This window comes from Parus major, chromosome 12 (genome assembly GCF_001522545.3).
Source record: "Parus major isolate Abel chromosome 12, Parus_major1.1, whole genome shotgun sequence".
NCBI lineage: Eukaryota > Metazoa > Chordata > Aves > Passeriformes > Paridae > Parus > Parus major.
Window position 1 is genome coordinate 13,331,337 of NC_031781.1, and position 24,424 is coordinate 13,355,760.

The 24,424-nt window shown below is 44.8% G+C and overlaps 1 protein-coding gene across 21 annotated transcripts in view; it reads right to left on the minus strand.

Moving 5' to 3' along the window:
* Positions 1–24,424, minus strand: part of CADPS (calcium dependent secretion activator) — a 205,842-nt gene that overhangs the window by 107,817 nt on the left and 73,601 nt on the right. For all 21 annotated transcript variants that reach the window (XM_033517383.1, XM_033517380.1, XM_033517378.1 and 18 more), the window contains exons 5-8: positions 22,798–23,034; positions 20,432–20,553; positions 4,377–4,488; positions 367–506 (exon numbers count right to left, since the gene is read on the minus strand). In XM_033517383.1, coding sequence (XP_033373274.1) covers positions 367–506; positions 4,377–4,488; positions 20,432–20,553; positions 22,798–23,034 — 611 coding nt within the window. The remainder of the gene's footprint in view (positions 1–366; positions 507–4,376; positions 4,489–20,431; positions 20,554–22,797; positions 23,035–24,424) is intronic.

Here is a 24,424-nt window from a genome sequence, read left to right on the forward strand (position 1 = left end):
CCACTGTGATTTTGGTTTTGAGAAATCAATACAGGGATACACAGGAATAACTTTAAAAATTGTATTATTCTCTGTAAGAGAGTTAGGCAGTTCAGTTATTATTTCTCACAGGAAAAAACATCATTTCCTGTGAGGAAAACTGTTTAAAATTTAAACTGTTTGGCTGATATGCATTAAAAAAGTCTATGCTAAGAATATGGAAAGTGCACTATAAATGACTGAACTAATGCCATTTTTATATTTATCTTTCTGCTTCACCTCCTGTGAACTTGAGAAAAAGAGTTTCTCTTTGAGCATCTTAAAAAAAGCGAAATTTCCTAATGCACATTCAAAACAAAATTATTTTAGATTGAGACAAGTGTTTACCCAGAGTGCTTCATGTTTTGAGGCTTATCCATTCGCACAGCAAGCTTGATCTTCAGGTCTTGATCCGGGCAGTTTTTGGAAACAGTCATTTTGTGCCACTCTGACTGCTTTGGGCTGTTAGGAGTAGGATGGAGAACAACCTGTAAGAATTAAAACCAACAATGTTAAAGGGAAAAAATTCACAAAATGGGGTTTAATGTGGAACAGAAATACATCAGATGACCTAGTTTTGTCCTGGAAGTCAGTCTGGATATATCTATTCACATCAATGAGGATTGCTTTTTATTGCTTTTTTAAAGTGCAGCTTATTATTTTGAGATTAGGTCATATATTCTTTGGCTCCTCAATTAGCTCATGGTGCTGTGCAGACAGAGCTGCATGATCAGTTCCTATCAGCTCAGGATGGTACATCTGTCTGAGCTACAACAGCAGATAAAAGCTGCATCCCATGCCATGGCATGAGAGGCTGCAGGACTCTGCTTCCATTTCATGCAGCAGGAAATGCTGGGAGGGTCTCCAGCTGGAGCACATCCACGCAACACCAGTGGCTGCAGATGAACACCAATGCAAGCACTTGGCTCAAAGAAACTGAAAGCTCCAAGAGGTGAATAGTCTTTTCTGATCATAGCTGTGCTTTTCCCATTCATCCATTACCACTACAAAGCAGACCAGCCCCTGGAGAGTAAGATATAGAGTATTCCCCTAGGACAACACCACATCCACCATCTTCTCCTGGTATTTCCATGTTTCCTCTGAGGTGGCCTAACCTCCTTCCTTGTATATCTGCTCCCCTTCTGATGCTTTCACTCTCAGAGGTCACTTTGCCTGCTACAAATTTATTCTAGTTTCCACTGTGCTGTAGTGAGATGAATCTTCCTTAAATCCATTAATCTTTATGCAAGCAAATTGTTTCACAATTCTTACAAATGGCAGCATTCACCCTCATTAACTGATGTGCTGCCATCACTCATTTTGTGCTCATGCTTAGTCTATGCTCCTGCCAAACTCCAGCCCAGACTAGAATGTTGTACTCCTCTCCTCTTCAACTTTGCTGCTGAGTCAACAATCTAGGGGCTGTTTTCCACCAAAATATCATTGATGCTATTATCCTCTGATGAATTGCTCCAAAACTTATTTTATTGCCTCCTCTAAAGCCTGAGGTAAACATCAGTATATTCTCAACTTTACCCTTATCCATTAATGTTATTTATCACTTCTTTTATTGAATTGCTGTCTCTGTTAGGAATCTGAAGCTGTTATTAGTCACACAGATAACCGAACAACACCAGTCTGTACTGCATCACCCTTGGCAGAAAACACATTTAAGCAAATCCTGAAGATGAGAAATGAGTTCTCCACGTGAGGCAGGCGGTGTTAGAAGCATGACAGACCCAAGCTCTGAGCAGCATCCAAAGAACCCCAGTGACAGACAGGTCATGCAAGAACATACACCTGCACTAAGCTGCATCTCTTAGCAAGGCAGCACACACTCTGTGTGTTTGGGATGCTCTCTACTTTGATTCTATCTCTTTTTTCAACAAAAGACACAAACATTTCTCAGTGGTTCTGCAATTCACAGCTCTTCCCCTCCTTGACCTCGGCAGATGAAGTACTGGCATGGCTGAAATCCACGGGAACCCTGCCATCGGCTTCAATAGGGTCAGGATGTATTCCCATGCCTTCAGCTGCCCATTCAGCAGAGCAGGGCTTGGGAGCACTTTCCAGTTCTCCCTTGGATAAAAGTGGCGAGCTGAGGAGCGGCGGCCGGTTGCCAACTTAACACTCGCAATAGAAAGTGGGCTTTGTACCCGCCTGGCAGAGCACAAAGCCACTGCTCAAAGGGCGGCTGAGCAGGGTGTTTTGTGTATAAAACCTGCTTTCCTCCTCTCTCCATGCAGGCAGGTTCCTGCCCACTCCAACAGCTGAAACAGGGGCTTAACACACTCCCGGTTTCATTATTACTTTAAAGAAGAAATCTTGATGCAGCCTGAGCAGACACGCGTCATCTTTCGGCCGCTCCGGGCACACTGAGCATCCCTTTGAAGTTTGGCCGACTGAAAGCACTGGTGGCCACGGGCCAGGAGGAATCATTGCCAGCTCCCCACACTTGCTGGCCTATGTCCTTCAGCCTGCAGAAACTCAGGGCTGAGGGATGGTTTCCCGCTGGACCAGGAATTAAAGCACATTGGTAGGGCTGGCTCATCAGCCTTTCAGGGCAAGAGGGGTTGCTTTGGGTGCTTACATCTTTCTCAGAACAACATGCACAGCTAATTGCTTCCCAAGACCAGCAAAGTCAGCACTGCTCATGGCTGCCAGTGGAAACAAGATTTACAAAGCAAGGGGGGCTGCACTGAGTGTAACCACTCAGGGGAAAATCCCTGAATGGCAGTGAGGCCGGCTGGGTGAAAAGCTCTGCTCAGCATGCCACAGCGGATAAAGGCCAGGTGCCAGGCTGTTTGAAGTAGGAGGTTTTGAAAATAATCCTGAAAATATTATGATGCTGTGCAGCAAAACAATTGTAGCTTCTTCAGCTGTGGTACTGCAGCCTAGAGAGGTCATCCTTTTTGTCAAAAAAGGAGGACAGGGAGAAAGCAAGAATCAAGGTGTGGATGAGGAAAGTCTGAAGGGGCTCTTTGAAGAGAAGACTGAGAGGAGAAAAGTAGCTTTACTTTTCTCTCTCTCAAGTGCAAGAACGAAGGATACTTCGTGAACATGAAAACACAAATAATTAAAATGAAAATTAATTACATGGGAAAAAATTGCATGCAGCATTCTCCACCACAAAGCTATAAATTTAAATCAACAGCTCACTAGGACCTAAGGATGTTTGGCACTTTTATGAACAGGATTAACGCAAAACCATGTTAATTGGGAAAAATGTTGAATGGACACAGACTCTTCCTTGTCAAGGCACAAAAAGCCAAGGAGTTAGCAAGAAACATCCAAACAAGTTAGTCCATAACTGGAAATACCATTCTTGGGCTTGTGACAGGATCAGTGGCTTTCCTGACCATGGATTTTTTAGCCATAACCATACAGACAGGAAGGAGAGCAAAGAGTGCTGCAGGGCTGGGCAGACAGAGCCCACGCTGCCCCTGGAGATCACCTGGGTCATGCTGAGCCATGACAGGAGGTGCCAAATTCTCTTACCCCAAACTGATCATCATCATACTGATCTCAGCCTGAGAGGCTGAGGAAGGCATGGCAAGGAGTTTGCTGCCACTTCTGCCTGGGGCCAATACAAATTAAACAGCTGCACAAAATCCATGGAGACAAGTGAAGTGTCCCAAAGCCATAGGAAAGTGCCATCCACAGATATTCCAGAGCTGTGGGCTGCAGTGATCAAGGGCTACCAGTGCCAGGGCACTGGATTAGGGACCACAGGTGAGGGGCAGAGATGGGGTGGGAATGTTTGCTCTGTGGCCAATACCCTGGGAATCTAAACTCTCTGCATTAACACCATTGATGGGAGCAATGAACCCTCATGTTTCACTCCCCAGTCCAGCCTCACTGAAGCCACCAGCTCAGCCACCATCCATCCCCAGGGAAGCCAGGGCTCCAAGCCTTTTGCAGGGAGTACTGCAGTCAGTGCTTTCAAAAGCTCAAACCATGCACCGGCTGCTCAGCAGATATGAGAGAAACTTAACAGGCCCTTGCCAAACTTAAATCCCCTCTTTTTGCTTCAGCATAATCCCCTTTTCTGCCTCAGGAATGTCCATTTCCGCAAGTAACTTTTAAGGCTTTCCAGACTGCCAATATTGCATACAAGATCCTCTGCCTTTGCTCAGAGCAGGCACAGCCAGCTGAAATGCTGCCATTAGAAACTCACAACAAAGACAGCATGCGGGATGCACTCCTTTCCAGCAGCGAAGAGCTTGCTTTCTTTCCCTCTCCTGAAGCTTGGCATAAAAGCAGAGCATGTTGTGCTCCAAAGATATTTCTGTACAGGAGAGATTTCTCTAGAAAAGCAGGGCCAGAAAGAAACATTATTAAAATCAAAATCTCCTTACCCTCCCAAGCTCCTTATCCTCCAGAGCCAGAACTCCTGTGCTCTCCGTGAACAGCTTCACCTTCACTGCAGGAAGCGCGTGGGTTGTTGTGAAGTCTCCTTGGGTGCCCCAGCTGTGAAAAAAGGACATAGAGCAGTTCAGCTCAACTGGCAGGTCAGCAGCAACACTCAGGCATGAAATAGTTAACCTAAAATGTGTCTGACACGAGCCAATGTGGTTGGGTTGTGTGAGTGACAAGGGCATTAATTATCTTCTTTGGGAAATATGGAACAGATGTTTGGAAAACCCATGATGGTCCTTGGGGGAAAAAAAGAGAGCATCTGGGAGCAGCATGAAACCAAGTTTAAGAGAACTTTCTAATTTAGAAAGAACAATGTCTCCTGCAGTGCCAGCCTGTATAGTCACAAGAGAAGTAGAGGATTGAAGACATCTGCACCCAGGATGTCTGTAATCACTCTTGCCTGTGCTTCTCTCTTGCCTAATTAACCTCTCCCTTCCAGGCTGAGTGAGGTTTGCTTTTTCTGAAGAAATTGCAACCTAACCTGGGTTGCTTTCCAAGTCTCAGCCCAGCCCAAGTCTAAGTTCAAGCCATTATGTCTGGAGTACTCCTAGTTTGGTAGGACTGCAGAGCAGGACACCAGCTCCTTCTGGGTGGGACTGCAGTGGCCAGGAAGACATCACCTCTGCAACTACACCACGATCCACTGTCTACTATTTGTACTCTGTGAGTCATTTCCTGGCTTGGAAAGGAGTGCTGTGGAGGCTGAATTATCCACAGCCTCTAGATATGCATGTCTCTAGAGGCCATCTATAAGTTCCTGCAATCACAAGTTGCCCAAATGCACATAAAACACGAACTTGTTGCATGTGGGACCCTGCCAAGAGTGTGCCAGGAGCAACACCTCTGAGTGATGTGGTGGAACACACACTGCAACCCAGAATGCTTCAAGCCAGATGAGAGATTATGCCATAACTCACTAACCACTTCTATTCAGCCTCACTCTGTTAATCACACTTCCTCACTTTAGGCTGTCCTCAAACTAAATCCTCTGCTGTAGAAAGGCAGGTACCTTGAAAAGGCTCAGAAGACATGGCCAAGTGACTAGATGTTCCTCAAAGATGAACACTAAGCAGCAGGTTTAGCATTTGGAAAATTATCAGTAAAAATAATTCACCTTGTGCTCTAGGAATATGGGTTTATGCTTTGCTCCCCACTGAGCAAATCTTGTCCAGCCAAGCTCAGCAGATGAGTGTGTTTGGCACAGAGCTGATTAACAAACTTGGGTTCTCCATCAGCTTTGCTCTGAAGCTTCCTCTCCTGGTGTCACTGTTTCATATGTTTTGTTTTTTATGATGCTGCAACAAACCGCCACCGGTGCCAGAGAGCAGAGGTTTGGCTTAAATTATCTACAGTACTATAAGTCCAGTCAGGTCCTTTACATCATATCTTTTTCATATGTGAGCCATCAGCTATCTAGTAAGTGTTTTAAGGGTAAGAAGCAAGAAACAACTTAATTTTCTAATCACAGTTCCAGATCACAGGTTATGTTTTCTCTCCAAAAACTGCTTTGTCACCAGGAGGGAAAGTAGGATGACTATCTTGCTTTGGGTAAGAGGCAAAAGTAAGAAAATATCCAACCTTACACTGTGTATTTTGACAGCATCTGCTTTATAGAACTCGTATCTCTGTTTACTATTAAAAAGCTCTTATTTGCTGAAGCATTCCCAGACCATATGTTATCAACAAATGTTACTAACCAAATACAAACAGTAATTTTCATTAGGTTTCCTTCATGGGAACAACATTAACCACAAAGAGAATAAATGTTTCAAATGACAGCAAACATACATAGCAAACCCTTGACAGCACTGGTGCTTACATATTCATACCCCCAAAAGCCCTGAAAAGATCTGTGCCAACAAATGGAGACCATCAAAAGTTGAGTTTTGTGCTGGTTGGAGCCTGTGGTGATGTCATTAGTTGCCATAGTGATACTCAGCATAAGGCCATAATTCATGCCACTGAAACATAATTTGTATTCAATCTGAGTACCCAGTTTATCTGGGCTGTGTATTAAATTATTGTTCAGAAAATTAGCTCTGGACAGTAGCTAGGTATTAGGATCTTCTGAGGGACTAACAGTGTAATGGTTTCATTTCCATATTTAATCATTAAGCAGGTTATCACTGCAGGAGCTCATTTGTTGGGAGAGTGCACTGGGACCCATTGTGAACAAATGCCATGCTATTTTGTCCCCCTATCACAGAACTCATGCTGACACTTCAAAGCAATAAAGCATCTGCAAATGCAGACAAACAAATGTCATTCTGGCCAAAAGGATACACACATACAGATGGATACATATGGATGTACAAACACCACAAAAAAAGGTACACAAGCAGAACAATCCTGACAGTACTTCCTCAGTCAGGAACATATTAACTATCTGAATCCTGCCTCAACTCCTCAGCATTTCTTATTGGCCAGTGGATCCCAAAGTTTGGAACTGATATAAAAATGCTGCTGTGCATAGCAAATTTACTAGAATCGTTGCCCTATTTATGGCATCTGTGTTGTTCCAGTGCTATCACCAGGATCTACTTTTGTCTCCAGAGTTTCTATTTAGGCATCAAACTTAGGATAAGCAGCTAAACTCTTTGGTTTTAGTGCCAGAGGTTGAGATATGCCCCAGGTGCTAACTTGACAGATGCTGGCCCCTGTTTTACCTTTTACAAGTATAATAAGGAGATCATCACTGCAGACTTTGTGTCTACAGATTCACATAGAGGTGCCATCACAGTTACTGACCAAACAGCCTAAAGTGCTAGGATTTTATCCTGAATGGAACACAAAATGACAAATATCCAGAGGGTGTGAGTGGCCAACAAGTAACAAAGGTCAGCTCTTGTCTCCCATTACATCCACAGCCTCATGGAGAACTTGAAGGATGGGCTCACCTGTCTGATTTCAGGAGCATTTGGGAGCACAGACACTGCCCTTTCTTGCATGTGGGGGCAGTGATGCCATTGCCAGTGCTGGTGCCAGGCTGCTCAGACCTAGCTGCTCTCAGCTGTCTTGCACTGCTGATCTGAAAAACCTTCAGGCTGATGCTATTCAGCCATTCCCAATTTATGACCAAGATCTGTAAGACCACTCTCCTCCTATTGATGCTGTACCAAGCTCTTACCTTTTCCTGCCATAAGGTCACTGCAGAAACAACTGCCTTCATCCTATGGAAGTGCAGTGCTTTACTGAACTTTGGCTGTAGGGATGAGGGCTTCTAAAATGCAGATACAGCAATTATAAAGCTAACTACCACACAGCTAACAGACAAAAATATTAAAACACCATGGCACTGCTATGTTAAAATTAATGATCGAAATACTATTTGGGATATGAATAAGGCTTGAGCAAAATCCTGTAAAGATCCCTGTCCTGACTGCACTCATGTATCACATGAAACCAGGCAGGAGGGTCTCTGACTTCAGCTGCTTTTCTTCACAATATCCCACTTAAGTGACCTACAATTTTGTCAGCTGTACTTGAGAGACAATGATTTAGTAATTTCTGTTGAACTCTAGTATGTTTCTCTAAAGGAAATTTTAGCACCCATGACCTTTCTAAAAGCAAACATACACATTTGATACCCAGGAAAATTCATTAAATTCACTCATATACTGTTTTCTCCAGCAAGTCTGCTCTGCCCCTGCCTAATTTAAAACAGTCACCCTTCTTCCATCAATGCTCTGGTAACTTTATGTAGCCAGAACACTGATGCCTGTGATTTATATAAACAATGAACAAATGCAACTGGGTTGTATTGCTGGGCCATGAATCAGCCCTGCTAACTGGGCTGACAGGGGAGCAGCTGCAGAGCCATGTGCTTTCACATCTTCTACGACTGCTTCTCACGGGCTTCAAAACTACCAGAGGATATCTTCTATCCCTCTCCAGCTTGCATGGAATAAACATAAAAAAAAATCAGAAAAGGAAAGTAAACATGTGTACTAAAGGAGAGCTAAGCTCTCCCCTCAGTGGGTTCACTCCAGGTGTGCATGAATGCTCAATGGACACGGCAGTTTCCTTGGACAGATCTCTGCCTGGAGATGCTGCCCTTCTGCCTTCCTCCCATATATTCACCACTTAAGTAAAAAAGTCTTGCAGAATAATATTTCTACACATTGGCTAGATTTGCAGGAGTTTAGTGAGCCACCTGCTCAGTATAGTTTTCCCAAACTAACCAACTCAGCAGCAATGCCTGTCCCCTCCCAAGACAGGAACACATCCTTGGGAAGGTAGGGACATGGCAGGCAGCTGCTTCCACCCCTGCAGGGTTACCAAAACCAGCAGTAGCATCACCTACCTTCCTGCACAGCTAGCTGGCTGTGAACAAGGGCACAGAGGTCCAGCTGAAAGGAGTTTACTATACATGACTATGTTTGGGACAGCAGTTTCAAGGACAGCTTAGCCTCCCTTGCTGTCCTCTACTGTCAGAGTGGGATCTGGTGAGGATGACTGGCAAGTCTGGCTGCCTCCCTCCCTTGTGGAATGCTGGTGGAGGGGGTTGTGCTTCATGTACTTATTTTCATTTACAACCCTCATCTCTTTTCTTCTGGCATGCCTGTGTCCCTCCAGGTGTACTTGTAACTAGGTCTCCAAAGTGAGCTGGCTGGTGAAGCAAAGTTTATCAAGAGGGTAGCACAGACAGTAGCCTGACAGACACTGCCTGGGCTTGGTGACTGCTTCACCTTGTGTGGCGTGATGCTTTTAATCCAGTCCTGGTTTCTCAGCTTACTGTGGTGCTCAGACATGGTCCCTGCTGCTTCTGGATCCTGCTTTGAGGATGGAGAGTTCAGATCCCACTTCATCGCTGGAGACTGAAATGCTACATACAGCCTCAATTTAGTTCTCCCAGAAATCCTGTCTAACAAATGATGGTTTTATTACTTCAGCACACTCCTCCCCTCCCAGAAGAGACCTTTAAATCATGGGCCATAAATCATGTATGCCCACGCTTGAGTACCGGGAAAAACGGAGCAGAAGCACACCAGGCACTGAGCTAACCTACCTTCATGCAGCTGATGGAGCAGTGCACCTTTTCCTCTAATGTAATGCTAAGCTGTGTTTCTTTTCTACATATTCCTAGAGACACAAGCGAGGAGGAAAATAAACAGGTTTGAAGTATCTTTAACAGTTAACTATATATGAAGCACACAGGATAGCTTTTTACTGTATTCTCTAATGCTTTATCTATAGCAACCATTCAAAAACATGAACTACAGGTTGATGACCACAATTATCAGTGATTTATCTGAACTTCCCTTGGCCATATATGGAGGTGATAGTTCATTATAAATGAGCACACACAGACTTACTCAACAACAAAACCTCACGCAGGGAAGGCATTAATCCCACTGGGATGAAAATAGCCATTTTTAAAAATGAAAAGAGTGCTTGGGAACTTCTAGGAACACCATAAACCAGACAATGGTGAGCCCTTCACAAGCAGAGGCTGGGAGAGCTGACAGCTCCTTGCAGGAGCAGTGCAGGTGAGGCCCTGAACTGGCAGGGATGTGGCAGAACAGATGTGTCTGTGACACATGGCAGAGGCAGGTGCTCACCCCTGTACCAGCTGGGTCACAAAACCATAATAAATGGAAGCAGGGAATTCCAAAGCCTTTGAGAAAATACGTATTCTTTGCAGCTCTTGTGGGCAATGGCAATGGATAATATGTTTTTCACTTGTGTCTTTAGTATTTGAAATAACCCAAAGGCACAGAAGAATTCCAGCTTTTTTTAGGCCCTCCAAGAAAACTCACAGGCTGGGTCACATACCTGGAGACCTGTGGGATGCACACACAACTCCACACACACAACTCTTGTTTCAGCAGGGGAATGTTATAAACAACTGCCAGTTTGGGGTTGCTGTATTAACTACAAACTAGTTTGTGATTTCCTGCAGTAGAACTACAAAACCTCCACTGAAAACCCACAAATTTAGGGGGCTGTACTACTGTGTACGTGTGCCTCAGTTACCTGCTTTGGTTTCCTGCTATTGCAATAAGGAGAGGTCTAATTAAGTCAGTAGAGATAGGCCTTAATTTGCCTCATCCCAATTTAGAGAAAGCAAGAAGATGAAATTATGATCTTTCCACTGCAGATTCACAGAAAAGATTTGAAATGAAAATCTCAAAGAATACATATAGATGTATATACATTGCTCATGCAAAACCATCCTGGGCTAGGAAATACCACTCAGGTGCTAAGAAAGGCACCTTTCTATTCTGCCTGCAGAAATGCACTGAGAATGGTGTGCATCCACAATACATCCTGATACTCAAGGGCTGCTGAGCCTCCTCTGGGATTCCTCCCACGGTAAAACTTTGATGTGTTTACTCACCTTCAAAACAGAATAACCAAAGACATCAGACACAGATTGACAACACAGCCTATTTTTGTTTACATTTGTTTCCTCCCCTCCCTTTCAGCTGCCAGAACAGCCTTTCAGTCCCATCCCCTGGGAACAAGCTGAGCTGAAGTGGGAGTGACAGCACAAACAGATTTGATTCCTCCTAGACTTTCCCGCACAGACTTTGCGGGGATTTAAAACGCGCTTCCACTGACGCATCTCCCGTGCAGGTGCTGACAAATCAGCATTCCTGCAGGCACTGCCCAGTACAGGTGGCTGTACCTGCCTTCCCTGGAGCCACAGAACACTGAGTGAGGCCATGCCTCTGCATGGAGCACTGCTGTCTGCTCTGATGGGATAACCCAAGGATGCTCCGAGTGAATCCATCATTTCCCATGGCACCCTAATTCCTGCTGAGCATACAGCACTCCCTCTGCTAAACAGAACACCACTAGTAAATATTTTGCTTACAAAAAGGGTGTTTATTTTCCCAAAACCACCACTGCAGACAGCACTATGGTGTTATTCAAAAGGTGAGCAGAGACAGTGTTTCTCTAAGGACTGGGCTCCTTCTACAGCATCTAAGGTGTTCCAACCTCCAGGTCTGTCCCTTTTCTGTTTCCCCAGCTCTGAGACACAAGGTATGTCACACACACAGGCACCATCTTGCTTAACATCATGCAGACAGCAATACCAGACCATCTCTCCCTCCAGGAGCTGCAACTCCCACATCCTCAGACTGGCTACGGCAGCACTACACTGCCGGCTGAGGGAGAAATATGTCTTGGAGAGCATCACATCTGTGCCTGAGTGTGCAAGGCACAGAAGGAACAGGGTAAAGCTGACAGAGACTGCAGCAAAGCAAAGCCTGCAAAGGTCTGCTCTTGATCTGCTTGTGGCTCACACACAATCCCCGTGGATCCCGTCCCAGTGCCAGCACAGGGCACCACAGCCAAGAGGAGCTGCTGAGCCCGACAGCACAGATTCAGAAACCCAAAAAAGGGGTTATCTCTGCTATGTAGAAAATACTGCTTGATTTGTGTTTCCTGAGAATGACTGATACACTGGGGAAGTGTCATGAGGAAGGAAGAAGGGATGGGAGGTGGATTTAAAATCACATAATAGCTATTTATGGCCACGAGATGGCATTCCTGCCCCAGAGATGTCCCTCTGCCTTGCCTGCACCCAGCCCAGGACCACACACCCCTCCCACACTGCTGCACCCCAGGCTGGACTCTACTGCAGAAATCCCTCAGCTGGTTTGGAAGTGAAATTGTGGCAGTGCTATTCACAATCTTTTAGGTATTAACAGGGAAAATTAAAAAGTTGCATGATTACTTTCCATGATTTAAATGATGACTGCTTTCCAAATGCCCTGTGCTCTTGTTTAATACTACCACAATTAGAGGAAAAAAACTCAGCAGGGGGAAATGGAAATGAAAGCCCAGCACTGTTTTACTGGGAGGTGTGAACTGAAAGAAAAATTGCTTCTACAAGGGCTGCCTACTGTATGTGCTCCATCAGTGTATCTGCTTGGATACAGCATGAGTTCACAGCTTCATTCATTAAATGCCTGCGTGCATTTACTGTCTGTGGCTGTGACCAGTTCTTGAACAGGGTGACTTCAATGCCACACACATGCTAATCAAAGTTTCCTTTGGCCAAAGACGCTCCACTGAACCAGCCACAGTGCTGCTCACTTTGCAGAATGACCAAATACAATTAATCACTTCTATCAAATCTTGCCACCCTGGAGGAAAATACAACTGCAGAGGACTCCCATTGGTTAAGGCTTGCTCATGATTTTGGACTTAATAAGGCCATACCCTGCCAGATTTATATAAACTTAGTATGTCAAAGACCATGGAAAAGGAGACAGAAATCCTCTGCCTGAAAATACAGGTTATTGTTTTGGTTTTTTTTACTATGTTGTTTCAACATAGTCTAGACCCCCCTTTATAAAACTTAGTAGAGAGCAGTGAAATATTTCTAAATGCAAACAGGAGAAAACAACATAAGGTATTGAGAGGGATCAATCTGACTTTTTTTTATGCCTCAACATATGTTATATTCTTATAGGGGCTTCCCAACTCCCCCTTTCATTGCGGAATGGGACAGGTACCCTTCCAAAATCAGCTAAAAGGACAAACAAGGAGTGTGAGACCATCTCTTATTGTGCCACCACTCACATTTTTGCTGTCCTATATTTTTCTAAGCCAGGATCCAGGACAGGAAGCTCAAATCCAGCCAGTCAGTTGGGTTTGCCTTGCCCAACTTCTGACCACTAGAAGCAAAGTTCACACTAGCATCCCCTGGGTCAGTGAAGATAAGTGGACAATTCCAGGAGGTGACGCCCACCCAGCCATCTGCAAGCCCTTCCCTCCATGAGCATGCCTTGTCCACGTAGTGACAACAGTATGTTGCTCCCTTTGAGTGCTTTTACACTTAGTTCTGTGGTTTGTTGGGAGATGCAGGCACATTCAAAAAGCCAGCACACACTCTACCTTCATTTCACAGAAAGGACACCTAAAATGTTGGAAAATCACTATCAAGGTTGGTCTTCTCATTTCACCGTTCTAGAGCTTTGTCCAGACAGGAGCAGGCACAGTACCAATTCTTTAAAATGTGTCCTCTATCTCCCTACACTGTTTTGCAGCAACAGCAGCACCCCTCATTAAATAACAATGTGCACTACTTGTACACAGCACTTAATAAATAAACCAACAACTGAGCCCTTTCACATGTCTCATCCCCCGCCTTTCCCTTGGCAAATCATGTGCTGAACTTACACTAAGGCATGCCTTATTTTTTTTTTTTTTTAGAACACCAACCATGAGCAATAAGCATCATGACTGAACGTATCCCAGAACCTGCATTTTGCAGTCCTCCTCTTAATAAAGCACTATTTCAGATCACTGAGTCTCAGTCTCATTTCAATGTCCTTTTGGTTTTTCCTATCCCCATCTTAAGGCTGCAAGTGATGAAGCAGACGGGTGTCGATGAAAATTGCCTTGGGCATCATCACACCTTCTGGAATACTTAAATTTGAATGTATGTGCTATCACAGGAATACATAATTCCCAAGTGCATAGGAACACTCAAGAAATTAGACAGCTGGCGAGAAAAGCAAGACATTCATCTGTGAAAGAGAAGGTGCTTGAGCTCAACCCTTACTAGACACCAGAGAATCCATGTGAAAGCAATGCTGTGTGAGCTCTAAAAGTCAGGGAAAACACAGAGCTTGAACTTACTTGATACTGGAAGAAACCAAGTACAAGGGGTAAGCGTAAAGAAACAAGCCTTCAATATTCTTCAAGATAGCTTCTAGTGTGGTACAGGAGAGCAGGGACTGAACATGAGACCTTTGGGAACAGGGCTCCACCTGGGATCACCATTGACAATCCCAGAAGAGTACTCCACGTATTCCAGAGTATTCCATGGCTGTCCAGGAGGCTCCTCCACAGCAGTGTGGCTGTCTGGATGGCACTCGGGGTAAGGGAATCCCTACAGGATCTTGCCCTTATTCTGGTGAAAAAATTAGTTGCTTAATCTAAAGCAGAGTTTTTATCCCACCGTGGCTGAGCTGGGTGAGAACCAATCCTGCAGAACAGCTTTGAGGGAGCATCAGAGAAGGTTCTGAATTCCTAATTAAAAAGGGTAGTAAATCACTTGCATGAAGACCTCCCATAACAGATTGCATACTTGCACTCGGGTAATAACCTTTTAGTGCAGTTTTTGCTGTGCTTAATGACTTGTCCACAGCCTCCACTTTCAGAAATGGGAACATCACACCATAAATCTCAGGAGCATTATGGAAATACTGTCACACAAAAGAGGCCTTGAAGAGCAGGTGAAACCAAGATAACATCAGGTTATCTTAACTTCAGGTGCAAAGTCATGCACAGTCTCATCAAGAAAACTCTCCTAGGCATTCTAAATAGCTGTAAGTGAAGAAAATTTGTGTCAGGGATTTGGACACCACATTGTACCCTTCAGCCTTAGGCATGGGGGCTAAAAGCAGCTGCCCTGAAGTTCCTGTCCCTGTCATTTTCACCTCTAAGCCCAGCAGCATCACGGGCTCACGGCATCTGCACCACGCTCACAGAGACCAAAGCTGAAGACCTCTCCAGGGCAACATTTCCCCAACAGATGCCTTGGGGCAGACTGACCCTCTGCTCAGAGCCTCACCCCAGGAACACAGACTGTATTTCACAAACAATGGTGTCTGATGTTTTCTGCACCCTATCACCTGCTTTAACACATTACTAGGGCTCCCTGAGATGTCCTAAGGAGAAAGAGCTGCAAACATCTGCACAGCTGTGAAATGAAGTAATGTAACTGGAAAAGCAATCCAATCAGTGTGGGTAATTAAGACAGCTTATATTTAATGCTGAAGCCAATTAAAAGGAGGAGGAGGAGGGAAAAAAAGCAAGAAAAAGCAGCTATTTCCTAAAATTTCCTTCTGCTTTGTTTTTTACCCAGCATCATGAATTTTGCTTACACAGGGCTTAGCTAAGCATGCAAACCTAAATATGAACATTTACTTAAAACTGTGTAGCCACACAGGACCTGTGCCTGAGTTCTGCCATGTCTGGAAGAGACCTACCAGGCCTGGCAACAACAACTGTACTGAGGGAGGCACACCAAGAATTAAACTCTACTCTTACTCACATCAACATAAAACCCTTTACTATAGCAGAGTCAAATTAGATGTATGGAATATGGAATATGGAATATTCATTTGGAATTTATGCAACTTGGAAGGACTTTTCTCATTTTACCATGGGGGAGTGTTCACAGCATCTCCCAAGGCGGCAGCAAAACACTGACTGCAACAGAACACTCCTATCACAGTCCTCTCTGTGCAAAGCCACTGGGCATCACTTCAAACTCCAGGGCCTGAGGCAGGGGATTCCTGAATGAAAAGACCAGATTTTCCCCTTCTGCAGAGAAAGCATCCCTGCTTGCCAGCCTCCCTTCCCACAAAGCTCCTCCCTTTGCTGCTCAGTGCCCATCTCCCAGCAGGAGAAGGTGACTAAACAGCACTAAGGAAGGATGCTGTGCAGGTCCTGTCCCTCTTCACGGTCAGGCAGAGGGTTCTGATGGATGTGGCACACCAATTTGAAACAAAAACTCTGCCTGAGTGATAAGCTTGGAGGTTTGGTGCAGGGAACAAGGGCAGCCTGCCGCAGCAGAGATAAGCAGCAGAGCTGTCAGAGCACCTTGAAACAAATCAGGGAGCAGCAGCAGAGCAAGCACAAAGATAAAACCAAACACCTCCATATCCTAGGGAGGTGGCTAAGGGAAAGGAGATAGGAGAGGTTTAGAAGTTTACCAAAGACATTACTTTATCAAGAGTGAATTTCAGGAAAGGGCACAAGGCTGAAGCCCTTGGTCATGACAAACGTGAGACATGCATGATGAGAGCCACTGAGTGTCCTTTCTCCAGCACTGTCCTACAGCACATGCTGAAGAAAACAACATGGAAAAAAATCTCAAACAATGAAGAATGGTCTTTCTTCCTTCAGAACACAAGCTCCATCCTCACCTTTCATTCTCTGAGCTACTGCACAACCCTTCCACTAGGACTGAAAAGACTGCTCTGCTAGGGGGATATAGAACCTCAAAATGAAAACACTTCCAGAGGAGCAGCCCACACCCCTCTCCCTTCCTGGCATGTCAAATACACAGGTTGGCCAGATTCTTCCCTCAGCAGTATTTACTGCTTTTACCACAAATGATTCAGCTCAGTTCAATGCAGCTACACCCAATTTTCACTGCTGTGATAGAGGAGAAAATATGACTTATCTGGGTGCCAAAATAAGTCCAGAATCTATAGCATTTATTCACAAGGCACACAGGCCCTTGCTGTTGTTTGAGTCTCTTCTTTTGTTCTGCTCACATCAGAGAAAGGTGATGTAAGATGCTGACCATGAACACTGTTTATGTCACTCTTTAAATATACCCAGCAGCTTCTCTAGAAACTTTAGGACAGGGGGGTTGTGGCTGGATCTTTTGTGCTATTCCCAAGCCCCTTGACAACCCTTGACAGTTCCCAGGCTGCACAAACAGCAGCACTACTAACACAGCTCCTGGAAGGGCATTTTGGAGACATGCAGAGGGCAGACCACAGGCCAGTATGCAGGGCAGGGGGGGAGAGATATAAACCCCACAAACATCTGCAAGAATACAGTTCCAGCATGAAAAGCATCAAAATCCTTCTCACACTGGGATTTGAAATATCTTTTAGAGACATCTGTGTGTTAGAGCATAATACACAAAAGCTTCTTCTTACACAACTTATTAAAAGCACTACTAGTAAAACACTGCAAGCCTGATCTGAAATAAACCTTGCTATTTCAGATTTGGTTTTCTCTAGAACTGTGCCTGCATCTGTGCTGAGGCAGATAATCCTCACATGAAGGGATTGGGCTTAAAATGTCAGGAATCCAACATGAAGCCTGAGAAGAAATAGAAGGCCAGTATTTACTGTTGTCCCAGAAACCACACTCCTTGCACACAACTCATCTGATTGCTGGCCATGTGTGGCTGCTAACCCTGCTGCTGCCCTGCCTCTCTCAAGATCTGCAAATGGGATTCAAGCTACAAAGTCACTAAGATGCTTTCTTCTCAAAAACTTTTTTTTTATGCAAAAGATACTTCTTTCATCTTTCTGGTTTTACACCAGAAAGATGAAAGAAGTATCTCTCACAGACCTAGACCAGTGCTTTTGGAAATTCTTCCCTGGCTGGTGAACTTTTTGCCATCAGAGATGTGGAAGCTGGGCTGGAAGCCCTGGCATGACACTGAGTTGAAGAGCAGCCACCATCAGCAGTGTGCTGTGACTTGGGTGCTCCAGCTGAGGGCTGGCATTTCAAGGACAAGTGAGAATATAGTGAACAACTCCATGAGTTAGGTGAGAAGATGTCCTACAAAGCTAAGTGGCCCCTAACATTCCCCACCCCAGTACACAGGGGTGTCATAGAAAAGTGGAGTCTTCCAGTGAATCTTACTGTTCAAATGTAATTTTTATCCCCTGATGCTTGTGAGAAATCTAGCCTTTTGTAGCCTGTAGAGCCTCCAGATAATGGCAAAGGTGAATTTCAAACAGTTTCAAGACTGGCAGTTTAAAAATGCTGCCTATTTCCAGAACTGCATTCACTGCATATTCTGAGCATGGGTGCTTAACACACGTTTTTTGAGCCTCTGAGACATAAAATTTCTGGGATGTACAGAGATAATTTGCTTCAATGTTTACAGTTTCGTAGTGCTGAGGTTCAAAATCCCCAAGCACTCTTCACCCCAAGGCCAGGCAGCATTCCCTGCCAAAGCACACAAATCCTAGGATGCTGGGCAGCAAGCAGCCCCTCATGCCTTCACTGAGCTGCTCCTTTCTTTAGGGGTGGTTTGCTTATTACAAAAAGTACAGAAGCAAACAGGTGTGAATGACCTCAATGAGAGCAATGTTGGCATCTAAACTAAGACTTCAGAAGGCTGTTCTGCCTGGCCATAAATCCTTTGTTTCTAAGGCAGCACTGCTCAAAAGTTCTCCAGTATGTGTGAGCTGTTTCTATCACTGCCCTCCATCACCAGAGTACCTGAGGGCCTTCAAGTCTTGTATTAAGCAAGATGACAAACATGTCACATCTGATTCATTCTCTTTCCTTCTTGAGAGGAGAACTTAGGTACAGTAAATTGCTTTCACACAGCTTTGGCTTCCTGTATCTCTGCTGCAGTGCCTGGGAGGGGAAGCAAGGTGAAAGAAACACCTCTAATGCACAGGAAAGAAGGACAAGCGTTTTGTGATGGCCTCTGGGTTCTGCGAAGGTTATTCTAGAGCCTTGGCTGGTCTTTGGTTCCAGAATGAAAAGTTCAAAAAAAAATTCCCTCTAGGAATACAACTCTCAAACCTACTCTCCTCCTAAGCCATTTCCATAGGTACTAGCCCAAGTGCTGGAGCAATCTAGAAGTCTTTAAGCCTGGCTCACACCTCTACAGGAAGCCAGTGCAGAGAGAGGATGAATGTGATGGACTTGCATAACTTTTATCACACCGCAGCACTCAGTGTTGGCCGCATTTTCTTGAGGGCTGATGGCTTCATGCCCAGACACTGTACATTTAATTATAATAAAATGATCCACTCAATTAAAGAGTTTACTCCTGCAGGTCTTATTTTCAAAGCAATTCTCATAGAAATGGCCCTACATCTTGCAGTAAGAACACCTGTGCATGGAAGGGCAGATGCTGTGTGCAAAAGAGGGATGAACAGACCAATCTAAAGAAGTACACGTAACCCAGGAGAAGTGTGCTTTTTCAGTATGAATAGTAGTAATTTCCCCTAAATAAAGCCCAACTTTCTCCACTGAAGCAGTAAGAATACCTAAAATAGTGACAATTGTAAGTTCTCATGGAAATTTTGCTCTAAGCACAGCTCTCTTCCTTCCTTCCTTCTCTAAAGCAGATTTCAAAGCATTTTGAAAAGTCAGCCAGGCTCTAGCACTTTTCCTGATTGGGAATATTGTTTTTGAACTGCTTACTGCAGATTCCTGCTGCTCTGGTGCAGCACAGGGCATGAGGCACCAGCAATTTCTGTGCCTCTGTGGGAGGAGAGTGACAGAGGGAAGGCAGCCTAACCTTGTCTCTGCTCTGTCCTGCCTGCATCCACTGCTCCTGAGCTGCCTGCAGTGCTTGTGCACTCCCATCTCCTGCAGCCAGGTGGTTCTGGATTTCCTTCCACGAGCTTGGAAAGCTCCTGGCAAAGCACCTCTGAGGGCTGGCCACTGGGAATGGGACACGAGCACAATAGCACTGCTCCCTACTCCTGCAGGAGGCTTCATACCACCTTAGCAATTCTCCACTGTGAGGAAGCACACTGAGAATTTAATTTAAGTGTGAAATCTCTGCAGTCATCCAGAGAAAAACTGACTTCAATCCATAGTGTTTTAAGTTAACTAATCCCACAAATAGGAAAGGAAATAAGCCATTCATCATTTTCTCCTTCCAAATAGAAAAGGCAAATCACTGCTGGTAGACACTTAATAACACCCAGGTAAGACAAAAGAAAGCCAAGCATGGGTTCAAAAGTGGGGATTTGGGGACAAGGTGGAAGAGGACAGAACAAGACTCTGCCCTTGAACAGGACTGGGCCAGAGAGGCCTCAGATAAAGCTTTAACTGAGTCATTTGAAGCTTTTCCCAGATCCTCTCCTCCACCTCTGGCTGTGGCTGCCAGACTGTGTCCCTGCCAGCTGTTCTCTTTCTTGTAGGACTGCCAAAATCATGACAGTGAGGACAAGATAATGTACCTATACCTGATGGCACCAGTTCAGATGGACTCTCAGACAAGTACTTATCTAAGCACATGCTTAACTACATCCCTATTTAGTAAAGCACTTACGTATAGGCACAAATTTATCTCTCTGTGGCTACACGAGACATAAGCCTCTCATTAACACTTTATTCCCCTCAATCAGGGCTTATGTGCCACACTCAGCTGCAGGACAACACTCTGCATGTGTGGAAGGCCACGTTTCTCCTCTGCTTCTCAGAGTTCCCCCTGCCCTCACCATGCAGGAGCCAGAGCTATCTGCAGTGACTGGGCAGAGGAGAGCATGGTGGAGAGACCAAAAAGCAAATCAAGGCTTACGTTGGCTTTGAGGCTTCAGCCTGGTCCGTCTGCAGCTTCTCCCCACCTTCAACTTCCATGGTGCAGTACACGATGCGGTTGGGGGCCAGCGACTTCAGCCCCTGCACCTCCATGATCACAACCTGCAGGCAGAGGAGAAATGTAAGAGAAGCCTCCTTCAGACCTTGCTGTGGCTGCTGAACCCACTGCTCAGCCAGTGCTGGGGTCCTTCATGTGCTGCTGGATGCCCAGGGACTGTGGCACTGCCCAGCCTGAGTGGGGACTGTGGCAGCCAGCCAGGTCTGTATGGAGACCAGGATTCCCTCTGACTGCCCATGGGCTCATTGAAACTCTTGGGTGTCCAGGGCTGTACCAAGCTTCAGGAGATGGGCTTCACAGACATGGTCCTGCCCCATCTAGAAGTGCCTTTATGTGAAAGTGAAATCCAGAAAAAAAAAACCCCACACAACTACTCAGCTTGTGTCAAAAGCATATTTTCCATATTAATCATAGAATAGTTTGGGGTTGACATTTGAAGATCATCTGGTCCAATCCCCATGCTGAAGCAGGGATATCTGTCAGTAGACCAGGTTGCTCAGAGCCCCATCCAACCTGATCTTAAAAAATTCAAGGATGAAACACCTATGTCCCAGTTGTTCCCTTTTCCCATGTCCTATCACCCTCATAGAAACAATTTTCTTTCTTATACTCAATCTAAATCTACCCTCTTCCAGTTTAAAACTGCTGCCCCTTGTCCACTCTACAGCTCTGGTAAAAGAAAAAAAAAGAAAATCTTTCTTCATCTTGCTTATACAAAATCTTTCTAATTAAGAAATCACCACCTAAGTTTCTTGAAGGTAATTAATTTTTTTAAAAGGTGATTAATCCCATTAACCACACACCTTAAACATTTCTACAAGAATCACTGTGGGAGTTTCTGTTCATGTTTTATTACAGCTATTTATGTAGTATATACACAGGGGTTTAAAATTCCTCTCCTCAGGTCTTCTGATCTGTGTGGAGCTGAGGATCCTCTCCCTGGCACACAGAGCTCTCCAAACCCTCTGATGAGTGCACATTTTTGGTAAAAGCTTTCTTGCAGCAGGAGTTTTGTGCACTGAGCAGTGCCCAGAGCTGCCAGCTGCTGAAGTCAGTGCTGGGCTTTGACTTGCCCCCAGATGGGATTCAGCTGGAGCAGAGCATTTGTGACACTCTGGTGTAAAGGTGTCCCTTCACACACAGCTGTACACACTGCACAGCTTCTGCAACAGGGGGATGCTGCTCTGCCATAGCTCCCTGCTCCTCTACATGGGAATGCTAGGAAGTGAGCCTTATCTGATGCTGCTCTTGAAGGTACCACCTCTGGGTTCACAGCCCCACTTTTAAATAAACAGAACTGAAATCTATAAAATGGTTTCAGACACCTAATGAGTTAAATTCTGAGACTGGACAACTACAGCTGTTAAGTTTTGCATTAGCATGATATGTATAACAAGAGATGCCCTAGGAAGAGAAATAAACAGGAAACGACACAAAAATAGAATTTTCTGATTTTTCTGCATCCTACATTTTTGACTCCATCCTGGTAGCTGTTTTGACAATGTAACATAAACCCACTCATTGACAGACAACAACAATTCTGTGCGGGTGAGCTGGTGACTCCTTGAAGTAAATATGCCCACAAATAGACCACAAATGTGTTTGCACAAAACAACTGAGTTGGCTGAAAGCAGCTACTGTACAACACTGCTCCAGGACTGAGGCAGCCCGAGTCAGAGGCAGCAGCAGCACCCTGCCTTGCCCTGGGCTGCACAGGAAAACTGTTCAACAGTGCTGAGCAGAAAGTCAGCATGCAACAGAGAGCAAAGAGCAACCCAGCACAGCACAGTATTTCCACACAAACTGCAAACCAATCTGTTGGGTGAATTCAAACCCCAGGAATTTTTAACAATTCTTCAGAGGAAGCAATTCTCCCAGGGAAATACAGCAACCCTTCTAGCTGGCAATAGTTCAACATGCTGATATTTACAGTTTTGCATTATTGTAATGGTTCTGGGGACAATACAGGTTCAGGGTTACTGGGCAACACTCAATAACAAACTGCATGAAGAGATCAGTTAATGATGCAGATTTCTGAGCCATTTGATATAACATCATCACAAAATGCCAGACAGTGGAAATGGAAAAAATATCACACAGATTGTTCCAACAAGGTGGTAAGACACCAGAATGGACACAGTATTTAATCACAGGCAAAGCTTCCAGTAAACACAGAGTGATTTTTACTCACCTCTCTCCACCTAACCTAAATATGAACTGAGCAGAAGTTGGCTGTTGCACTTTTTACTCCCATGAACTCTTCATCCTGTTGTGTGCACATAGCTTACCTCCAGGGAGAATGACAACACGACATCTGACTTGGAAAGCTGGTTCTCATTTTCCTCTCCCATGTCAATTATTGAGGTGTTGTGGCTACGTTTCAGCTTCTGCAGCTTGAACTCGGAGCCTCCTTTAGACACAGGCATGCTCTCCAAGTTTGCCATCAGGAGATTGACAGATGACTTCAGCTCCTCAATGTACATGTTCTCCATTTCTTTGGACACAAACTTGGGAAACTTGCGCTCCTTGGATTTGGAAACAAACACAACAGAATGAATGTTTGTGACAATCAATGACCACTAGTTGCAGTGGGAGAATTCCCCAAGAGCATTGGTTTAGGACAAGTTTGGGAGGAAACTTCCAAAGAGGTCCCTCTAGAAAGCAGATTCAAGCAGCTCCTCTCCCAACTGGTTCAGGAAAAGATTTCCTTGAAGAAAAGTGGAAAAAAACTGTTTATTTAACAAGCAAAGTATTCACAAGCATAACAAATGAATAATATTAAATAATAAAACCTCTCACTGTTCTGAAGAGATGGCAAATTGAGAAAGTCCTTGTTGTGGGGTGCAGCTGGGCTTGCTCAGTCTCTTATCAGTCCCTCCTGTGCTGGAAAATGCTGCGTGTCCCAGGCCCTGGGACCACAGGTGTGAACTCCTGGTGTCTTTCTGGGTTTTTAGTGGAGAGCAGGGCCCATCAGTTCCAAGAAAAAGAAAAGCCACAGTCTGGGGAACTTCTCTGCCTCAGCTAGCTAAAAACTAACTAAATTCCAAAGAGAGCTCTCTCCTGCTGTCCGGACAGCAGAGTCTGGAGAGGGATGTGGAGCAGTGAGTGCCGGTTCTGAAGACAAACTGCGGCTTCTTCTCCCCACTTTGTTCTCAGAACCAGTGTTAAAGGTGCAGAACCTAACATCCAGCACAAACACAAATGATGACTGGGGATACAAGCATCATAAAGTCACCCTAGGACAAGCATCTGCAGAGGATTGTGAGCAGGGAACTCCTACAAACCAGATGACAAATTACAGCTTCCCCCTGAGTAATGCAGAAACATTATTTCTAGTTTCTCATAGAATTACTGCTTGGTACTTGTCCAACTTTCCTGTATCTTGCATGCACTTGCATTTCACTGACTTTTCTATCTGCAAATGGGCCTTTTCCTACGGATGTATTCTCAGTAACAAACATTCCAGACCAGATCTCAACTGAACTTTGTGATCAACAACAACTTATTAAGGATTCAGAGAATGCTGACAGTAAGAAATTTGTTTTCCAGTCTTCCAATTGTGCCAGCTCTATTTAAAATACTTCTGAGCAGTTGCTTCATCAGGTTTCTAGGTTGAAAGGAGCCCAAAGAGGGAAAAACCAGCCACATGTGGGCAGGAATGTTTGGACCTAACTGGAAGAAGGGGTAATACCTCCTTTCCACTACTTGCCAAGGCCTGAGCCTCCCCACAAGAAGACAGCCTTTCACTGAGAGACCCTCCAGTGACTGCTTGCTCTCAACACAAAATTTAAACTCTAAAACCAAGGGTGACAGTGAGAGCAAAATATGATATTCCCCAATGCATGCTCTCATTTGAACTGCTGCCCATCGCTGGCCTGAGCCCTACATCTTCTGACAACCCTTTCCATGGCCTGA